Below are 23,432 nucleotides of genomic sequence, written 5' to 3'. Positions count from 1 at the left end.
TCTCACTTTATCTGATGCTAAACACACATATATATGACATCAAATCATAATCATATCAATTATATTCTATTTATAGGAGGTAATACCTCTCCTAAAAACTTCATTTCAAAAGGCATATCATGTATGCCTGTCTCATCGAAACAACATATACGTATATACCTCGTATATACGTGTCACAAGAAGCAAACAAGCATTTCACAAATCATTTTATCGTGCTTATCACAAAGCACATCATACTAACGACTTGGATCAGACAAACCTCAACTCTATAGCTGCAGTAGTTCCTAGGTTACTTGACCGACAAACGCATCTTAGCAGAGGTAACTGGACCAACTGCTCTGATACCACAATTGTCACGACCCAAATTATTGAGCCGAGACCGGCGCTAGGGAATGAGAGTGGTAGCTCCAAAACCCGTAGCAAGCCTAAAACCACTAATAATTTTTCGCATTTAAAAGTATAATACTGTATATAAAACATTTTCAGAAAACTCTTTTAAATAATATAATTATAGATATTAAAATATCATATCAGAGTTTACATTAAAATGAATCATTTGAAGTCAATTCACAAATCTGCTACTGACTCCTATTGACTACTGCAGCTCTAGGACCTCATACTTGTGCAAGTCCAACGACTTCTGGCACAATGAATATGGTTTGTCTGATCCGACTTCTACTACTTGCAAACATCAGAGTGAGGGGTCAGTATTTGGGAAAATACTGAGTGAGTATGCAAATTATTAACGGTATTATTAAATTTACAACATCGCATACTCAGAATATAATTCATGGCTTTTCATTTCATAACTATCGTACTTAACCTCATCCTCCTGACATCGATAGCGAAGCCAACCGATGTATCCTGCATGCCTGACATCGATAACGAAGCCAACCGATGTATCCTATATGCCTGACATCGATAGCGAAGCCAACCGATGTATCTCATACGTCTGACATCGATAGCGAAGCCAACCGATGTATCTGATATGTCTGACATCGATAGCACAGCCAACCGATGTATTTGATTCAACTCACACAAACCAATCTAATATATCATGCAGACCATAAACATCACCACAAGGTTGATGTATCAAAGCAATCAACCATAACAAAGTCCCATACAAACAAATCATATAAATGCGATGTATTGATAACAACATTCATAATATATGAAAATAACTTTTATAATAATAATACGCGAAAGTAATTTGCCACTCACAGTGACCGCTATTCCTTATATCTGAACGTAAGCTCCAGAAGACTGGTCCGTCAATCCTCGTCGAGCTTCTTGATTCGTCATACTTGTAGCTCGATAATCTGTCACATCTATCATAGGATTCTATCATTAAAAATATGCTTAGAGAATCCTATTCTAGCAATCATTCTAACCACCAAACATGACCAAAAGCGCAAAACGTAAGCCGTCGCGTTCTAAACGTATCTTTCTTGATATCTATTACCAAATCTCATTCTTACACTTGGTTAATACCATTAGTGGTGTTCAACTAATCAATTAAGCCTTGCTTAATATGCTTATTCCAAAAGCCTAGCTCAAAACGTCAAGTTCCATGTCCATTTCATGCTATCGGAAGCTATTTTTCGCTCCCGGAGGTCCCCCTGGAGGTCACGATCGAAGTAGGGCACGTCGTGCTAGCTTGGCACGTCGTGCCCCTCATTTTTCATGAAGGGCACGTCGTGCCCTTCCTTGTGCACGTCGTGCACCCCTGGTGGTGCACGTCGTGCACCCTTGTGGTGCACGTCGTGCACCTCTGGTGGTGCACGTCGTGCACTCTTGTGGTGCACGTCGTGCCCACGACGTTTTTGACGTCTCTGGACCGTTTCCGAGGCTCCAAATCCCTCAAAACTTATACCAATTCATATCCAATTCATTTAAACATGTTATAAACACTTTAATCACTCCGGAATCAACCATAAACGCCTCAAAACGTCGAATTCCATATAATTACGATATACACGGAAAAACAGCCCCATATTCTTCATTTTTCGTGGTAAAAACGTGTAACTAACCTTGTTTTGATGCTTGGGATAGGTAGAGGCTTGAATTCCGAAGAGATCGACGCGAAAATCGTCCGAAACGGACGCCGGACGGAGAAACGGCGGAGTGACGATGTTTTGATCGGTAAGAACGAATGATTTCTGGATCCTTCTTCTGATCCTTAATCATAATCATTTTCTTATATATATATATAACATGGCTAAAGGTTAGCTTTGATCTTTCTTTTCTTCCTTTATTACAATTTATCCTTTGAACTTTTCTTTTGTTCAATTTAGTCCTTCGCTTAATCAATTTACCTTTTAACCAATTTGTATACGTATTATTTATATCTAATAAATAATACTAACCCAAAATTATTATTTTTCCATCAATAATCTTCTAATTGCTATTCTCGAGGCTCCACTGGCTAATTTACAATTTGGTCCTTGAACTTTTCAAAAATTGTAATTTAGCCCAAACGCATCCGCGTCCAAATTTTAAAAGGTCTCCGATTGACCCGAAACTTTTACCACTATTACTATAAAACATTTCGCGGACCTTGGCGAAATAATTACCCTTTTCGGGACTTGACTGGTTAAATTACCACTTTAGTCCCTGAACTCTAGTTTGGGACTTTTCTTAACATTTTTCCTTTCAATTCAAATTCCAACTTTAGAATTGGAATATGACATTAAATTCCGTATAATTACTTTAATTTCTTGGAAATTATTTTCCGATATCGCCATCCTGGCGAATCAGAACTGGACACGTGGTCCAATTAAATACTTAAATATTTTGGGGTATTACATTTAGTTGTGCGGGTGACTTTAGATTTGGTTAGATTGGGTAGGTTTGGTTTTTTTTATTGAGGGGTATTTTGGGCATTTTTAAAAAAATAAGGGGTTTGGGGCGGTTTTAGGTAAAAAAGTGCCATAGGTGATCATTAGGTGAAGTTTAGCGGGCAAAATTTAGTCCAGAGATGTTGATTAGTCGAATGTCTAAGTTGGAGTGTCACAGGTGATTAAGAGAAAATAACAGAATTAAGTTAAACACGGTAATTATTTACAGAAATGCTAAGTGAACAAAAACTTTTCATTAGTGCTAACTTTCATTTTACAGATAATGCGCTAGCTTTTGAATTTATTTCATTTAGTACCAACACTTCCCTAATCTAACACGTGTAACAGTTTTATACAACTCTCTCTTTTTATGATTTATTGCTAGTGCTACTCTCTCTTTTTATGATTTATTGCTAGTGCTAATTTCAATTTTTTAATATAATTTTTAGGTATTAAACATTTTTAACCAATTTTCAAATTCTATCAGTTTTTAATATATTTTTTTGTGAAAGAATTCCTTCAATTCTTTAAAGTCGTTTTTTTTTAGTAGTAAACTCTAAAAAATAGCTACCACTTTTAATAATAAATAATTTATACAATAATTTTATCAAAATAATTATTTAAATAACACATGATACTTCATAAATTTGTTGAAGATAAATAATCACAACAAATCATAATTAAATAAAATTTAAATTAGTAATACATAATTTATAATTCGTGATAAATATTTTTTTTAACATATATTATTTTATGGATTAATACATTATATATATATATATATAATAGATTTTACGTATATGTTTTTAATATTAAATATACTATCATATATTTTAAATACACATAATATATTATTAAATGCATTAGATATATAATATATAATAATTTACGAGATATGATTGAGATATTTTTTAAACGTATTTGATTAATACTCTTATCTTGATGATATAAATTAAAGTCTATATGCCCAAAAGTTGGAACTTTTCGGTAAGACTCTCATTAGCCATTTTTTGAACTTAAAATCAATGTTCAATCAGCTAAATTTCTGCATTCCATCTCGATGCGTGAGATGAAACACCCAAATAAAAGTTATGACTTATTCTCTTAAATTGGAGAAGAGGGTTAGTTAATTAATTTCAGTAAATCAATTTATGTTGCTCTTATTATTGTTTATATATTGCAACTTATGTTAATCCAATTTGAAACAATTTCAATTGATTCAATTATGTTAGTTGACCTTGTTGTTGATTCAATTATGTTAGTTGACCTTGTTGTGTCCTCAAATAACCCTAATAATTGACTAATATTTAATCCAATTATGCCAATGTCTCTTAGTTATGTCATAGATATACCATCAATATATTTTTAGTTTACGGTTTCAATAATGTCTTCAATGAGAAGTTTAGTATATCTTTTTTTTAGAAAATGTATTTAAGTTGTCTCTGAGATGTATAGAAATATATCTGAGTTGTCTCTGATACATTATTGATACATCTCTATTACATCGAGGGATAAAGATGTCGAGGAAGAGATTATAACTTTCAAGAGGGCTAGTTATCATGTATTGACAGCCAGAAGTTGCAACCAAACCTTATCAAACTTGTCATTCAATCCATTTGCTGGAGGTGAATAAATTGTTTTTTTTATATTATTACGTTAAATAACTATAAGATTATGTATCAAATGTGTTGTATAAATATATTTGAGATATATTTTTTCAATAAGTTTCATTAATAATATGTGATTGTCTTCGAGATACATTTTTAATACATATCAGGTACATGTTAGAAACAGCTCAAATACATTTATTTTAAAATATATATTAATTCATCAAATTGTTTGACATGTTTCTTAGATGTATTTATAGATAAATTTTTAATATATAATTTATAAATGATAAATATGTCCTTGATATGCGTCTTCTCGTCAATGGATGTAGCTCAATGCATTCGAGATACATTTTTGGTACATCTCCTATACATTTTCGATACATCTCAGATACATCATCAATACATATCAGAAACAGCTCAAAAAATGTTAGTGTGGGTAATTATTAATTAGAAAGATGTTATGTAATATTAGATAAAATTAGCGTTAGTAATTATTGTTTACATTTTTGTTAATGAAAAAGTAATTTCAGTTTAAATTTTGATATGAGTTTGAGATTTGATAAATATGAGAACTGAGTATAATTTTTAAAATGCACTAATTTCATTTTTTAAGTTTATGCAGCAAATACTTGGCGTCGAGGTGGAAAAGTTGGATACAAAATTGAAATTCGGTTCGGTGCCACATATTTCATACATTTATGATACATATTAGATACATCACAAATACATTTATGACGACATTATATTGTTATTGGTTCATCTTTCTTATTTATATATCATGTATATACATATTAGATACATCACCTCATACGTCATATAGATATACCACCAGTACATTGTAAATACATTACTGATATATCGTAAATACATCAATAATACTTTAATATACATTGTTGATACATCGATCGATTTTTATACTAGTGACCCATACAAGTATTAAAATTATATTTAATATGTATTATGTAAAATGTTTACATTTTTTTACATAAACTCAAAGATTAACTTCAATTTGTGATAAATTTTATGACAACATTATATTGCTATGGGTTCATCTTTTTTTTTTATTTATATATCATGTATATAAATATTGGATACATCAATGATACATTATAGATACATCACCTAATATGTCATTGATGTACCACCGATACATTTTAGATACATTCATCATAAATACATCAATAATACATTATCGATACATCTTTAATACATCGTGGATACATCAATTGATTTTTAAACTAGTGAAATAGCCCATACAAGTGATAATCATATGCTAACGCTAGTTCATCTTTGATCACAAGTCAATTTAATTATTACGCTCGAGAGAGTGTTAGAAAATGAGACCATGAGTAAAGTATTCCCTCTTATGATACATTGCAGACTAAATTTTTTTAAAATTGTAATTTTTTTTTATAACATAAGCGTTAAGTTATGATACATTATAGATACATGTTTGATATAAAATTTATACATTGTAATTTTTATATTAAAATAGATGTATTATTAAAATTGTATTTAATATGTATTATTTATGTATCGTAGATGTATTGTTAAAATTATATTTAATATATATTATTTGTGTATTTTGATATGCATTATGTATAAATAGTGTATCAAAAACGTATTATTTGTATATTTTGTACGCATTACATGACATCTATTGACATATTTTCTGATTTTTTGCTCTATTTTTTATATAATTGATGGCACAATAGTGTATTTAATATTCTAGATTACAGTAGTAGAGAGAGATATTATTTATATATTTAATATGTATTTTTGGTGTATTTTAAGATGTAATATTAAAGTTGTATTTAATATGTATTGTTTGTATTTAAGATGTACCATATAAGTTGTATTTAATATGAAAAAATTCTGAAGTAAATTATGTCCATTTGAATAGTTTTTGAGACGCATAAATAATACTCCATATTAAAAATATAATTTTGAGACACATAAATAATACATATAAATAATATAATTTTGAAACACATAAATAATATATACATTTATTATTTTTATCAATGGTGATAGATTTAATGAAGGGGATACATATTGTTATTAGTTCATTTTTTATATATCACATGTATATAAGATGTTATATTGCTATTATTTGATGCGTGAATTTTAATTAAAGTATGTGATACATATATATTTTAATTTAATATATATTATACATACTGCTTAGAGACACATAAATAATACATATTAATAATTTATTTATTTATTTATTTATTTATTTATTTATTTTTGTTTTAGAAATAAGAAAAAATAATCATCAAATACGTCCTCGATACATATCTGATACATAACAGATACATATCTGATACATGTTTGAATAGTTTTGAAAAACTGACGCGTGACTGACGCACGTGTAAGACGCGCGTCAGACGCGCTTCTGACGCGTTTTTACAGCTGTTTCACGCGTTTTGACAGCTGTTTGGCACGTTTTTTTTTTTGCTTTTTTTTGCTATTTGAGTAAGACATGTGTCTCTTATTTATTGGTTATGTATAAAATGTAAACTTTTTAAGTTTTTAGGTGCTAGTGTAATAAATGAGTTTAGTTAGCATTTTTGTAAACTTTATTAATTTTTTGTATAGTTTTGTAATCTTCTCGGTGATTAATAGCTGAGAAATTGATTGATTGCTTAGTTTACTTTTTATTGATCCATCCAGTGTTTTGAATTCCTGGTTTAACCGACTCGACTGCAAAACAAAGTCAGTCTATCTGCTCACATCCTTTTCTGGAAATTGGAATTTTGGTTCAAACGCTTTAATTGGAAAAATTGTACAACCCAGATAATCATTAAACCGATTGACATAAAAACTGGCAAGTTTTCATAATTTAATTATTTATCCTTTTTAAACTATAAAAGTTCAATTATAAACAATGAGTTATAATTCAAATGGTAAGCGATAGGGAGTAGACGGTTTAGTCTATAGGTTCAATTTTTTCCACAAGCATTTTCTTTCTCCAATTATTAAAAAAAAAACTCATCTATAAAATCTAATTATATTTTTCGGTTGAGTCATGAACTGGTGGTCACACCTATTTTGTGTCCGTTTGGTTTTAAAAATGAGGAATTTGCACAAAATACTCCCTTTATATATTTATTTATTTTAAATACCTCAATTTTAAATTTTTATGTTTTTACTCCTATTCTGTATTGTTTTTATGCCTACCTCAATTAAGGCTTTTTTTTATTTGTAAAAATACCTCATTATGACAGCTATACATATTTTCTTCTTTTTCTCTTTTTCTCTTTCCTCTTCTTCTCTCTTCGTCTTCTTCCTCCTCTTCTTCTTCTTCTTCTTTCTTTCTTTTTCTGTGATTTTGTTCTTCTCCTTTTATTCCTTTTAATGGCATTTCTTAACAAATTCAATCTAATTTTTTATTTTTCATCCAATAACTCTAATATATAACACAAACTATAACGAAGCAAATAAGAAATCACCGATGAAAAAATTATCCGTATTCGTCTCAAAAAAATTGACCGTTCTGCAATCGTCATTGTTGTATCGTCTTATTCTGGATCTTCTTCTTATTCTTTCTATTTTTTTATCTGTTAATTTTTATTAACAATATTGTTCATATGTCTGAAACTGTTGTAAACTGTATGAAACTGTGTTTTTCAACTATTTTAGATAAATGTTGCAAATTATGTATTTGAAGTTGTTTGAAACCTTTATGTCTTTAAAAATGGCTGAAAAGTATGTTTTCAAATCGTTTTAAACTCTTTTATAAATTGTCTTTGAAAAATGGTTATATTTGCCACTGCCAACGCCATGTCCTCTTATTCTACATCTTCTTCTTCCTCTTTCTATTTTTTTATGTATTAATTTTTATTGATAATTTTTATTCATACGTTTGAAACTATTGTAAACCGTTTGAAACTGTTTTTAAAAATCGTTTTAAATTGTTTGTTTGAAACCTTTATAAACCGTTAAAAACTTTGTAAACTATTTTAAACTGTTTTTATAACTAATTTAATTTTTTTATGAAATGTTTGAAACTGCTTTTAGAATCCGTTTGAAACTGATTGAAACCTTTGTAAACTGATTGAAACTTTTATAAACTGTTTTTTGAAATTTTTATAAGCTGTTTGAAAATTTTTTTTAACTGTTTAAAACTTTTATAAACTGTTTGAAATATTTTTAAATTGTTTGAAACTGTTTTTAGATAAAGGTTGCAAATTGTGTTTTATAAAACTGTTTGAAACCTTTACAAACAATTTGAAACCTTTATAAATTGTTTGAAGCTTTTTTTTTTTGAAACTAATTAAAACGCTTATAAACTGTTTGAAACCATTGTATAATGTTTTAAAATGATAATAACTATGTGTTATAGAAATTGTTTGAAACCGTTTGAAACTGTATTCGAAACTGTGTTTAAAACGGGTTTTAATAGATTTTTAACGAGAACGAATAAATTACAAAATTTACAATTTTTTTTTTGTTTTTGGAGAAAGTTATGATTGTTGGATTTGAATTTCAAGTGAAATTTGAAGCGATTTCATTACGAATAAAAAATCCGAGCGGATCGGAAACTAAATTTGAAACTCACAATAAATTATCAGAAAGTAATGATAAAATTAGAAAAATCAATCAATTTAATTGTTATGAGCTGAAATTGTGCATATGATTCTTGTGATGTTCCTCTTACTAGATCTATAACTTTTCCTCTACATATCCAAACTTTCCAATAGTCAATACCAACACTGTAATCATTTTTCATGTCCCGCCTAATGTCATTTGGTGTATAATTCGTCTTCACATCCATGAACTTATGTTTTATAATATTTGCAATGACGGTTGAACTAACTTGACATTGACTGCCCATCCTCTTTTCCAAACGGCAAGTATGGATATCAAGCAATTTGCGGATCACAAATGATTTTGTGAGACCTATCTTTGAAGCATATAGATTCAGTTGACATTTTTCATCAACGCATTTTAACTTGTATTGCATTGTGCATGATTTCATTACCTGTTGTAAACCATTGGAAACTGTATATGAAACAACATTTGAAACTGTATGCATGTGTTGTAAACGGTTTAAAACAGTTTATAAAAGTATATAAAATTTAAAACTATTAGTGACTGTTTTGAACTTTAAAAAACTGTAAAATAACAATTTTCAAAAAACTATGAAACTGAATTTGAAAATGTATTGAATGGTTATAAACTTTCTACAAAACTGTTTTAAACATGAACATATAAAAAATCATAAGAAATAAACTCTAAATTTATTGAGCATTTTCTTGATACACTTTAAAACTGTTTTCTTTATTATGATACTGTTTGCAACTACACTATACCTTTCTATAACCTATACTATATTTGCAATTTACAATATATATGTTTTTAAGTAAAATAACACTTAAACTAATGTAAATTCTCGTAAACACATATACCACTGTTTTAAACTTTAAAATATTGCAAAATAGAAGATATAAAATTAAATTTTATTCAGAATTTATGTTGATATACATTGAAACTGTTTTAATTAATTTGACACTGTTAGAAACTGTACTATACTTTATTTTATAAACTCATAAACCGTTTTATTTAGTTTGTTACGGTTTGCAACAGATATATACGTTTTTAATCACACATTAATTCAATTTTCATGAAACATATCATTGCAACTGTTATCAACTATTATAAACACATATAAAATACAACAGAATACATTTGAATCTGATAATATAAAAACTATAAAAAATAAACGATTAAAACATTTTGCAACTCTTATATATGATTTTTATTATGTTTTAAACTATTTATACAGCTCGAAAATCTTTGAAACCTAATTAAACATATTAAAACAGTAAAATATTCAATTGAACAATTGTTTACCCTTTTTTTGCTGAATCCGCAGCTTTTGTTAATCGTAATGTATGAATTCGAATAATGAGGTAGTAATTCGAGAGGATCTGACAGAATATTGAAAAAAGAATTCGTGAAATTTGAAACAATTTGAATCTGATAAAAAAAGAGGATGGGCTGAAAGTTTTGAGGAGGAAGAAGAAGGTTGTTACAATGAAAACACATGGAGTAATTTTTAGGTATAAAAACAAATAAAATAAGGTATAAAAGTAATTAGCTGATACGGGTAGGTAGGAAAGTTAAGTCCACAATTTGTGGTAGGTAATTGCTATTTTTTTTATTATTTAGGTAATTTCCTAATTTTCTCTTTAAAAATACCCATTAACGTCCTCTTTATTTTGCAAACTTTAATGTCCTCTCTTTATCTTGTGTTGAGGCACTTTGGACATTTTTTGGGTAGATGCACGTTGAAAAGTGTTGTGCATTATTTGCTTTCCAAAAGTAGGCTAAAAGAATGCATAATTTTGGAAATTGCAATGGCAATTTAGTTTGATGACGGAATATCCACTCTGTAACTTTAGATCCTTCACACAGCTTATCATATGTACCAAGATTAATTAAATTCTTAGATAGATGACATAATAAATTAAATTCTACCACATCACCAAATCATTAAAATTATCATTTAGTGATGTGGTAACATTCAATTGATTCTGTCTATAGTAATGAAACCTAAAAATGTTTTTGATGAAGCCTGATTGTAATTAATGCATAAGGGAAACAAATAAAAAAAAATTAAGGAACAAAAACAGTATTATGATTCATCAACTATAGCAAGGAAAAGTTTTATTCTCAAAGAAATAGAAATATTTCAGCCGCCCTTATCGCCTTTAATTCTGTTTAAAAATGCTAATTAATTTCAGAAATTAAATAAATTCCTATAATATAGTTTTACAAAGTTTCTATGAAAACGATAAAGGAACTGATTTTATTTGGATGATTGATATTCGATTTCTTTGTAGCATTAGACCATTTATAATCATAAAATTAATGAAAAATATTAAATATTAAGATTCTGTAATAATTTAATTTGTCAAGAGTTAATAAATGATGCCAATTCAATCAAATTACAAATTATGATGGCTAAAACCTAGAAGGTAAAATGCAATGCAGTGCCCAACAACTAAAGCATTTTTAGATACTCATTAGCCATAGCGATTCTAGGGATAATCCTGAATACAAAGTCAGCCTGCACACCGCTGAACAATACAATTCAACCACCATTTTACTTTTACATTAAATTGAATCATCGAAATAAGTTAGATGGGAGCAAAATATACAGAATATCCGACTACTAAAAGCTAGCTGCTTTCACCTTAGTCGAGCAGATGATCGGGTTTCTCTTCTGAGATCGGATACTGACTGTGAAGGTTGAGATGAGCCACATCCAGCAGCTTGTGATTGCGCATTTCCGGAATCCCCATTTCTGTTTGTTTTAAGCCTCTTCCTTTTGGATCCTACTGGTGGCCGGCTCTCAACAGGATCATTCGGCTCATCCTCTGCCTCTACTTCAAGTTTCGGAAATTGGCAGTCCCATTGAGTATCACAGGTTGGGCAAACAAATTTACCCTGTAAGTGCTTATTTCAGTTAATTATGTAATGAGAGTTGATAAAAGATTAACCAAAGAAATCCACCAAAAGGTACCAATTCATTTACCCTGCTCTGAGATAATTTTTTCTTCAGACAATAGTGATGTATTCGAAATGTGCAACCTTCACTTTGGCACATTTTCGCCTGTAAGAAAATCTGGACAAATCATCACATGTGACAGAAATAGTTGATAATGATCTACCACAAATATCTCAAGATTCATGGGGTGATAGTAGAATAAATAATACTTTCTAAATGCATGCATGTCTCCTCAAATAATATGCTCTGTAGCTGAAACCCTAACATAATCCTCTTAACAATAAAGCCCATCTAACCCATGCAGGAGCATTTTACGGATCACTATCTGAAATTCAAAATCATAATGAGCCTTGCATAATATATTCAAATTAATGGGCTAATTTATGTCATCCAACTATCAACTAAAAGTCAATAAAAATAAAGATGTATTAGGTAGTAGGCATGCCAGAGACAGGGCAACAGAACCTTTATTGCAGCTTCATTACACACTTCACATGATGGAATACCAGAACTATGAAACCAACTTCGGAGGTCAAGGTAGGATCTGACACCAAGTCCAATGCCACCATCTGAGGTTTGACAAAGCCACTTGTCATGCACAAGTTCATCAATAGTTTTTTCCTTCTGGGACAAGGAGAAATTCCTCAATGCAGTAGGGACTTGAGAGGAAGCAGCTTGTGACTGTGATTCCGTTACACTGTAAACCTGAAACAGACTACAATTTTACTCAGGTGCCCACGAATGAATTGCACATCTATGTATATGTCGGTAAACGTGTATGAATAAGAACACCTTTGCAAATAAGAAAATGTTGTAGAGGTTTTATGATGCAGTGCAAACCCATTATGTTCGAACAGAAAAACTTGTCTGCCAATCAAAACACAATGGACGTCAAAGTTCAGACTGGGGAATCCTTTGTAACAACACAAGCTATTGGCGGATTGACCAGCACACCTTGCTAAGTTGTGAAACTGAGACACAGTGTTATTAATAATAAAAATCAGAAAAAGCGGATGGATGCTACTTATCAAACATTTAAGCTTGTCATATAGTCAAGCTAGAGCTAACAAACCTACTAGGAACAGCTAAATTAGAATAATCCTTGCATATATGAACTCTTTTTTCCTAAGATTCAAAAGATGAGGAGAAAAAAAAAACAGTCCAACCCAGTTACATTAGAACAACATGGTCTAAAAGGTTATTAGGATAAAATTAAGTTAGAGGCTAGGGTAAGAACTGAGACCAACTCCTCACGTAATTTGCGATACTGATATAAGCTGAGTTGTTATCTCAAAGCCATAATAATTGCCATATAATGCACACTGATCAGTTAGGATGTCATCCTCAAACTTAAGCCAAATGAATCCATCCATTTTATGCATGTTTGTAAACTAAAACATACTCCTTATTCTACATCCATTGTCATGATAACAAATAAGTAAACACATTTTATCTGCACCCCTGTTATGCGAACAGGCTTCATTGTTGGATTTGCTAATTTAGTTATTAAGTTAATTAGAGGAAAGCACATGAAAACATGTGTAAAGAGGAGCAGAAGAACCTTTAATACTGAGGCTGACACCTAAACTTTTTTAAATAAATGATTTCTCTGGCTTGTCTGCAACAGGATTCCTACTCATTTAACATCCAATAATCATTTTTCTCCTTTTCTTCTCTATTTCTCGCTCTCTCGTTTGACATCACTCCTTTCTCTCTCAGAAAGGAAAGATTCACTAAACTGTTAAGAAATAATGCAGAGTCACTCGCACTAATCCTCTTCTTCAAAATCCAAGTAGAAGCAAAATAGGCAAAGATAGATAAATAGGGCGTAAGCTCTAAACCATAATTCAATGAATCATTCCAGGTTTCATGCTCGATATTCCTTCCTTTTGGTGTACGTGGGTAGTAGGTACCATTAAACCATGTTGAGCAAATGAAATAGCATCACAAGTCGCTAATTTGGAGACAACAAGAAGGGAGAAGATGAACCAAGCATCATGTCTTCACAAGAACTTTTTTTTAAAAAATCACCGCTTCCTAAGAAAATCGTAATTAAATCTACCTTTTTTCATCAGAAGTAACAGAAAGGATTTACTACCTCCATTGCTCGTGTCCTTGACGCCATAATTTTATTGTACTCTTAACTTATAAGACATGTTGTTCAATCGGAAAAGTTACTATTTTTTATTGGAATCTTATACATAAAAGTTAACATTCTTGTTTATAATCATTAGAATTGATAGTTTTTTTAAATTACTATTAAAAGCAAATTAGAGTCATTGACAGAAATAAATTATTAACACATTATAGACTATAATTTTTATCCGACTTCCCCATAAGGCATTCACTTAATAGTTTACCGATCCTCCAATAAATAAAGGAGAAGTCAGTGAGAGTAGATAAGTTGTCTATAAGTTCAAATTGCCGAATCAAATTAGTTGTTCAAAGAAAAATATAAATGGAATCTATTAAATGCATCGAATGAACAGAAATTATAAAATTTGACACCTGATTCTCCAGCCGTAAATTGAGAGCTTCAATAGTTGATATGCTACCTTGGGCTGCGGTGTCCTGCACAATTGCATCTATCTGACACATAATCAACAAAATAGAATGAACAAAGTGAAGAACAGAAGCTATACCTTCAATAATTATAATAGGACTAGTTTGCACAAAGATGTGCATCTAGGCTCTAATGCCAGATTCCAATGACAAAAAGAGAGGGAAAAAAGTTAACTTGTTGGTCTCGAGAAATCAACGCATAGTCAAAATATGGACACAACAGAGTGAATAGTGATGACAAAACAAAGCAATGGCTCATTAACTAATTTAGCATAGTTGATCTATAAGAAAAATTGCAATTCACACAGCAAAACTGATGTCAAGTGCCTAGAATCCCAAGTCTGAATTTGTTACACATAATGTTCTAAAAATTAACTTCCAGTAAATTGCATGATACATGACAATAAGCAAGGAAAGCTTAGCCTTAATTTGATTGTAATAAAGACTTACTACGCCCTTAAAAAGAGTAATTTGGGGAGCTGAGAATCGAGTGCCGAGCTTGGATTGATCATCAGCAACACTATTAACAATCCCGTAATAAACTTCGCCATCATTTTGATTTCTACACTGCCTCAACTCCATCTGTACATACGAAAGTTCCTTGTTTATCTTCAATAAATAAGCATTCACTTCCCCATCACTCTTACCTGTCAAACAAATCAATCAAATAAGATTTCTGAAAATAATAATAAAAAGAATTAAAGAGATGAACAATACTAGGGTTTTTTCCGGTGACAGCAGCGAAGATCTTCAGAAAATCGTTATAATTGAGAGGGCCGCGTGACATTAGAGATTGGATGAGAGTGTGGTGCTTCCAATTCATCGTATTTCTTTCTTTTTTTCAATTTTCGAAAACCCTAATTTTTCAAAGAACTTGGGAAACACTATATTTATATTTTCTTTATTATGCATTGGCGGGAAGATGGATGATGATAATTATGGATGGATTTACTATTATATCTAGAATAAAGGATCACTTTACCCCTCAACTTGAATAAAGTATTAAAAATATCAAAATTAAAAAAAAAAAAATTTATCCTGAATTTGATAAAATTGGGTCAAAAATCTTCCCTCCCCACTCTCACTCAAAAAGTGACACACGCTCTCCAATTTTGATGGTGGTTTTTTTACACTAGATGGTTTTTAATGAGAAAAAGATTAGAATGATCCTAAAATTTTTAACATTTAAATTAATACTTAATAATTTAAAAACAAATAATCCAATCCCTTTTAATTTAAAATTTTATATAACAAATTAATTCCTAAATTATATATATATAACAAATTATCCCTAATTTTATATTTTTAATAAAAAAATTGAGAAATTAAAACAGACTCATGGGTCTGTTCTTAAGGAAGAAGAACAGACCCAGGTTTGTTCTTTAAAAAACATGCCGACGTCTGTTCTTTGAAGAATACACCGACATTTGTTTTTTCAGAAAATCAGAGGAGCAACAGCTCCCTTTCTGCGACGAGGAGGAGCTCTTCCTTGCCAAAATCAAAGAAAAAATAAATTTTTTTGGATAGAAGTGGACCCCCTATATTAATTATGATTAATTAGTATTTGAGTATGATTAATTAGAGTAAATAATGATTAATTAGAAACCCACTCTTCAATAAGGTGCCACGTCAGCATAGAAGTGTTTTTGAGCCAGTTTTTTCAAGTTCAGGGTAAAAATGATCCGATTTTCCAGTTTTTGACTTTTTTAATACTTTGTGCCAAACTGAGGGGATAAAGTAATCCTTTGTTCATTATTTTTATAAATTTTTTTACTACCCTTCAAATTCTCTATATTCCATACTTTTTTTTAGGCCAATTTTTTTAAAATTTGTTACAATGATTGTTTAATTTTAAAATAATAAATTAAAAATAATATTTGATACTTACCATTTAATATTTATATTAAATTAAATTTATTTATTATTAATTAAAAAATTATCATAAGATAAATAAATATTTTACTTGAAATAATAAAATAATATTAATTTATATTACTATTTTCATATAATAACTAATATTTTTAAATTTAATTATTAAATATTTATCATGATAAAATCTTACTTGAATTTGAATTATATATATTACTAGTAAAAAAATCCTTGCTTCGCTTCGATTCCAATGAGTTTTCTTAAAAGGGATTCTGTATTAATCTAACAGCATTGGGTTTTTTAATTTGAAACTAAATTATAAATTTAAATTCAATAATTTAATTATATAAATATTATTAGTTTACAAAAAATGGAGTCATTTAATATTCAATTTATATATTAATTCGAGAGAAACAAAATAAAAAGACACTATTTTATATTTTATGAAATTAGTTTTCTTGTAATTAATTAAGAGATGTTAGCCTTTTTGTTGTTTATAATAAAGTGAAAAGAAGTTAATATTCAATAACTTAACAACAAAATTTTCTAGATATAATGCTCAATAAATATCTAATTACTTGGTGAGTAAGTATGTAAAGATAAGTATTACCACATTATTAAAAATATAAATGCTTAGCCACGACATTGTTTAACTGACATTGTTTACCTAACAACGTATGCATCCATCGTGGCTATAAAATATCTACTTTTTTTATGTATAGTTATTTACTAAATACAGTACTATTTAATATATACAATATATGGGATTTTTTCTATGCTATGTATATAGATAGTTTGAATAAATAAAAATTGTAGTAATAAAAATAGAGTAAAGATTTTTATCCTGCACTATCTATGAGTGTACTCCAACTTTAATTATAAATAACTTTCATATCCTTTACTTTAAAAATCATTTATTTTTTAAAAATATTATTTGATGTTATTGAACTTAAAAATTATCTATATATAAGTATAAAAGTGAACCCATTGGATTTATTTACTAACATAACCTTAATTTGTCATACATATTTCAGTAGAATAACTTAACACAAATGCTTTATTTGGCCCAATTCCGGAACTTCCTGCTTTTTATAACAGAAAATGCCAGCCTTTTCTATTTAATTACAGAAAAGTTAGACAGCTTTTATGGTCATTAATTTTTTTGGCTTTATGTGTTCATAAAATACCCTTATTTTCTCTTCTAATTTTCAAACAAATCTGCATAAGTTTAGACATTTCATGCACTTTTTAGTAAACTAGCATAAGCTATTCTCTAAAGATTCAAATTTATCATCATTACATGTCCTTCCTACGTGTCATTGCTGATGTTTGACAGCCCGAAAAATTTACATTATCAACTTAATCTTCAAGATAAAGATAAAGATATGCCACATGTACTTGGTGTCCAAGTTTACCATAACATATCCATATAAAAATAATCTAAAGCATTGCTTAGACTCATAATAGAAATTATCCAGATAAATTAGGTTCATTATTTATCTTGCAAATTCTAATAGGATAGAAGATTTTTACAGCCATGAAACAAATACTAATAAATGTTTGTTTTTATTTATATAAATAATATGTACAAAAATCTAAACATTATCTTATAAATGTAGCCTCCAAAAGAAACTTAGCCTCCAAGATAAAAATAAAAATATATCAACTACTTGGCGTCCAAGTTTACCTCAATTTATCCATATATAAATCATTTCCGTGGCTCATGGTTTACCTTTCAAATTTTAATAGAGCTTATCACAAAAAACAAGCACCTCTTAATTTATTTTTTCTTATAAATTTATTTTCTCATAATCTTCTTTCTGAAGAACCGAGCAACTTTCTTTTCTTGTTGAGCTTTTACTCTCTCTCTTTCTCTCCCACCACCACCATCCATCATAACAACAACTACCATCTATTGTTTTATATGTCTTAATCAATCCTATCGTCCTAAACCCCAAGCCATGATTTTGAGAAAATAGAAGCTCATAATTTGATACTATCTTTTTAACCGAGGATATGTAGTTTTTTTTCTTTCTTTCTTTTAGACATTTTAACAAAAATTAAGTTTGAATACAACCAAAAGATAAAAAGAAAAATAAGTAAAGAAAAAAGAGAGTCGGCCGGAATTTTTTTTTTTTTTTAGAAAGCTAGGGTTTTTGTCTCTGTTCTGCAGAAAGCTAGGGTTTTTTTCCCTGTTCTGCAGAAAGTTAGGTGTGACTTTGAGTATATATGTCAAATGAATAACTAAGGGTCTAGATTGATCCCTTTTTTTATCCAAAAATTAAAATTAAACCATAAGTTATATGGTAGATGGATTCCTAGAATTTTATGGTGGAAATTGACATGGCTATAATTATAATTAAAACTACTATTATCATTTTTTGCTACTAAATTAAAATATATTTTTTCAGTTTATTTGACTACTCTTTAATTAAAACTACTATATAATGATTGATTTTGTATAAATTTTTGGTGCCTATTTTTATAAACTGTTTCATTTGTCCTGCAATTTTTGTTTACTCTCTTTTATTTACTTTATAAGAAAAAGATATGTCAACTTATTAATGAAATTTGTTTTATTTTTCAAAATATTTTTTGATGACAAAATATTTTAAATAGTTTTTGATGACAATATTTTAATTAGGATTAGTATACTTTTTTATTATTAATATATATAACCTAATTTTTTAACTATAATATATATTATTTTATAGTACACTATAATATTTATTTTTATTAGTTTAATGTTTTCTATATATTAGAGTTAAAAAAGTATCCCCGAAGCAAAGCGAGGGTATTACACTAGTTATATATAAAATTAAGCATGAGTTTCATATTAAATAATTTTTTATATTGATGAAAAAAAATTAACTAAAAGATATATCAATTTTAAAAACACATCAGTTGCATTTAGTACTACTAATTATGTGTAGCAAGTATACACTTGCGTAATCTATTTTTTTGTAACTTTTTATTTTAAAATGTACAAAGAAACTACTTCTGCTAATTAAAATATGAACTTGGTGTCCAAGTTTACAATAAACTTGGACACCAAGTTTGAAATTTCAATTTTAAATAATTTGAATAAATATACAATTGTAGTAGTTAAAATAAGTACCAAATTTACTGTAAACTTGAATAGCAATTTTTGGATTACATTCTAATTTAAAAAAAATTGAATAAATATACAATTTTAGTAATAAAAATAAAAATTAAGTTTATTAATAACCTTTTTACACCAGCTTTAGGATTGAATTTCAAATGAAAACGGTTTGATTAAAATACAAAGTTTCAAAAAAGTAGAATAAGCTAGTATATTCTTGCTGGCTGCTGCACATAATTAGTAGCTTGAAGTTAAAAGCAAACATCTGAATGTGGACATAGAAAAACAAAATTGAATTGAAAGAAAGAATTATATAAGTGTGGATTTTACAATAGTAAAACCAAAGAGTACGTAAAAAAGGGAATAAAAACAATACATACTTTTCTATAGTACAATCCAAAGAATCATCTTAATAATTAATTAAATAAGCCAGAATATATTGTCTGACTAATCGATCTCTGCTACTGCAGCACAAAGAGGATGAAGGCTTCACTTGGTGTTCTTATGGAGTGAAATGAGTTTTTCCAAGATCCCAGATGAAGAATTGCAGAAATTATCCTGCAAAAGAAAGATTTGCAATATCATTAAACGTGCTTTCATTCAAAAAAAATTTAGGAAAAGATACATAAATTTGAATTTAAGTGCAAATAATATAAATATCATAAATTTATGAAATTCTTTACATTCTAGTAATAATTCCGTCAATTTAAAGAATTCAGGAATAACAATAACCTTTCATATCTATAAACAAAAGATTTTAATCTTACATGTAACTAAAATCACCACGATGACTTTATTAAAAAAAACAAAAAAAATTAGTAGCAAGTTTGTATACAGAAAATCAAAATTAAGCAGTATCCATATAGAAAATATCATAAAAAAACAATTTTCTTTTACAGGGGTGACTCAGTATATACCTGCAAATCAGATTTCCTTTGAAGAAAAAAACAGTAATCATAATTACAGTAATCACAAAAAAAAAAAGCCATGTATATGTAGTAAAAAAATATAACAAAGAAGGTGTTGGTGTAAGAACAGGGAAAGAAATTGTACATCTTGCAGGGAATGATGTGCAGAATCTTGAAAAGAAATCTTTCTTCATCAACTTTAAAGTCCTGCAAAGAATAAAAAATGGAAGAATATCCACATAACAAATCTAAATTAAATCTTAATAATAAGGGCGGAAATAAAAATAAGAATTCAAATATGTATATAAGAAACAGAAGTTGAATGGCGTTGAAGGTGCCGACAATGACAGACCCATTAATCTGAGGATGCTGAGATCCGTTTATCAAATTATTAGTTAAACTAAACACAAAGAATTCTGAAAATTTTTTTTTTAAAAAAATAGAATAATATTTTTTTTCAAATCAAGAAACAAAGACACAAAAATAAAACTGGAATTAGAGGAAAGCTGTAGGTCGAAGAAATCCATGGAAAATATAAAATGAGAGAGAGGGAGATAAGTAGAAATTGAGAGAGAAACAAAAAGATAAGATCAAAATTTGGAGTAATTAGTAAGAAAAGGGGTCTTTTGGCAACTGGCATATGATAGGATATTAGCTGGCAAAATAACTCACGCCCAATTTTGTTCTGTAATTAAAATGAAAAGTGTGGGTATTCATAAGAAGAAGCAAAAAAGATGACCAAAGTAGACATTAAAACCATTTGTATCATACAGGTTATTACGAAATTATTTGGTAAAATTGAAGTTTTATGTAAAATTAACCCAAAATGAACAGTGTTTTGGGTTCATCTTTATACTAGTTATATAGATTGCATCCTGTTTAAGGTACAGAGGTTTGAGTTTAGAGAGATGAACACAATACTTATAGTGATTCACATTACAAACCGATCCTACGTCCACTACTCAATTAAAGATTGAGATTTTATAATTCATTAAAATTGATGTTTAAGCTTATCCAACTAATTATGCAAAGAGCTTTTCTAGAGCTTATCAAGAACCTACATTAATAGTTAACCAATAAATGATTACCAACGATAAAGAAAATCAATCAATGTAAAATTGATAACAATAATAAAAAATAATTGAAAATTGATTGTTTATATTAAGAGTTGTTGTGAGAGTGTTTGACCATATAAATGTGGTGGTTGAGGAGTATTTATAACCTCCAACAACTCTCCTCCAAGTCATCCAAAAAGATGACAATTTTTTTAATAAATTCTACAGTGTCACGCCTGTGACACATGAGTCACGCCCTCGACATGTCCCTTTCTCATATTCTTCCCATGAGCTTAAGCCATGTGTGAGCGGTTGGAGCGTTTAGATATGTTTGTCCCCCCCCCCCCCAAACGGTAGCTTGTGTCGTCGCACCCACGATATTGAAGCTTTGGTGAAAGGTATGCCAAACCTTTGAGTCACGCCCGTTATGGTCAAATATCACGCCCAAGATTGAACTATCGCGCCCAAGACTCATATATGTCATGGGCGCAAAAACGGTACTAGAATTTGAGAATTTGAAAATATTGATTCTCGCAGAAGATTTCAAATCGATCCACGACGGTCTTAATAGGTTCTTACATGCTAATAAATAATATTAAAACTTTTACATTTATTGTCAAGGTCAAAATTAGGGATCAAAAAGGATTTGATCCATCGATTTTCCCCTTTTTAATTTTAGCAATCAATTTACTCTAATGAATAAGTTAGAGGGAGTTCAAATGAACTTTGACTTTCCCTTACTTTATGTACTAATGATCAAAAGATAATTTAAAGGCAATACAGTAAGAAATTTTTTTAAATTTAGGCATTTAATAAAATTTACAATTTTGAGAGAAATTTATAAACAAATGCAAATATTTTTGCCCCTTTATCAAAAATAAAAAAAAATTAAGGCGTTATATATATATGCATGTATCAAAATTGAAATCGACAAATATATAAACACAAAGCATAATTGATTTAATTGATTGAAAAATAAAATCAAAACAAATATAAAAGTAAGATGCAAACTCACAGAACCACTATCCTCAAAACAAAATTTAAACTCCCCCTACTCTACTGGTTCGGTAGCTCGCTGACTCGTCGGATCTAGTTAGAGTTAGAAGTATATTAGGACTCTTTCTCTTAGGAAGTAGAGTAGGAGCGCAGATGAGTAAAACGGGCTTTAATCAGGGCATAAGGTCCAAATTAAGCCTTTTTAATTTAGTTGTTTTTATCCAACTCTAATGAGAAGTAGATTAGACTCTTTCTCATAGGAATAAGAGTTGGACTTAGATTAGGACTTTATTTTCATAAGAGCTATACATAGCTCAGATCATTATTATATAGGATCATCAATCAATTAATTAAAAATCAAGCCTAGTATTTTTTATCCCGCAATCTCCGAATTGTTTTAATTTAGGAGTAACTCTGATATTAATCTCGCCTGAGTTCCTTAACACCCATATTAATCCTATTAGTTTATTTGGTTAAGTCTTTTAACCCTGTAAATATCTTTCACAAGTTTGTTAAAATATCAGACCTCAAACCGATCCCACTTATAAATTCAAAACTTCGAGTTAGGAATATTTCCAGGCGAATATCTTTTGGCGACTCCACTGAGGACTTGTTTATGGTTAGCACAAAAACAGACTTTAAAGACGATTCCAGGCATACTCAGTCTATACGCTAACACCAGCTGAAGCGGAGTAGCGAGATAACGGACGAATCAGATTCAGATATTTCAAAGATTATGGCCAAGGACAAGCAACCACAATCAAAGTCGCAGAAGGGGGAAATTTCCCCGCCCGCTGATAGGACTGCCCCCCCCCCCCCACGGAGAAAGATTGATATGAACGACGATTCAAAGGACAAGTTCTCGCCGACTTTTTATCGGACCACCCGGGGTTCGGTATGGTCAACGCCACAGTAGGATGTACAGAACTGACCCCTTGGAAATTATGGTTCGATGGGTCTAGGACTGGTCAAA

The 23,432-nt window shown here is 29.5% G+C and overlaps 1 protein-coding gene across 1 annotated transcript; it reads right to left on the bottom strand.

Annotated features, from left to right (window-relative positions):
* Nucleotides 1-11,460: 11,460 nt before the first annotated feature.
* On the bottom strand, nucleotides 11,461-15,497 carry LOC126674780 (uncharacterized). The gene is made up of 6 exons (XM_050369289.1): nucleotides 15,246-15,497; nucleotides 14,979-15,175; nucleotides 14,475-14,555; nucleotides 12,432-12,671; nucleotides 11,994-12,071; nucleotides 11,461-11,905 (listed from the first exon to the last, which is right to left on the bottom strand). Exons 1-6 carry the CDS (start codon nucleotides 15,349-15,351, stop codon nucleotides 11,648-11,650), a joined length of 960 nt encoding a protein of 319 aa, XP_050225246.1. The 5' UTR covers nucleotides 15,352-15,497; the 3' UTR covers nucleotides 11,461-11,647.
* Between the last annotated feature and the right edge of the window lie 7,935 nt (nucleotides 15,498-23,432).

This window comes from Mercurialis annua, linkage group LG3 (assembly GCF_937616625.2).
Source record: "Mercurialis annua linkage group LG3, ddMerAnnu1.2, whole genome shotgun sequence".
NCBI lineage: Eukaryota > Viridiplantae > Streptophyta > Magnoliopsida > Malpighiales > Euphorbiaceae > Mercurialis > Mercurialis annua.
Note: the sequence above shows the minus strand (reverse complement) of the source record. Positions and strands in the feature narration are given on the sequence as shown.

What these genes read in the sequence shown, in the direction of transcription:
- LOC126674780 (XM_050369289.1), bottom strand. Translation starts at nt 15,351, where the DNA reads ATGAATTGGAAGCACCACACTCTCATCCAATCTCTAATGTCACGCGGC. An exon ending in TGTCACCGGAAAAAACCCTA is followed by an intron (nt 15,176 to 15,245) that starts GTATTGTTCATC and finishes TTTGTTTGACAG; the next exon opens with GTAAGAGTGATGGGGAAGTG. An exon ending in ATTTACGGCTGGAGAATCAG is followed by an intron (nt 12,672 to 14,474) that starts GTGTCAAATTTT and finishes AGTCTGTTTCAG; the next exon opens with GTTTACAGTGTAACGGAATC.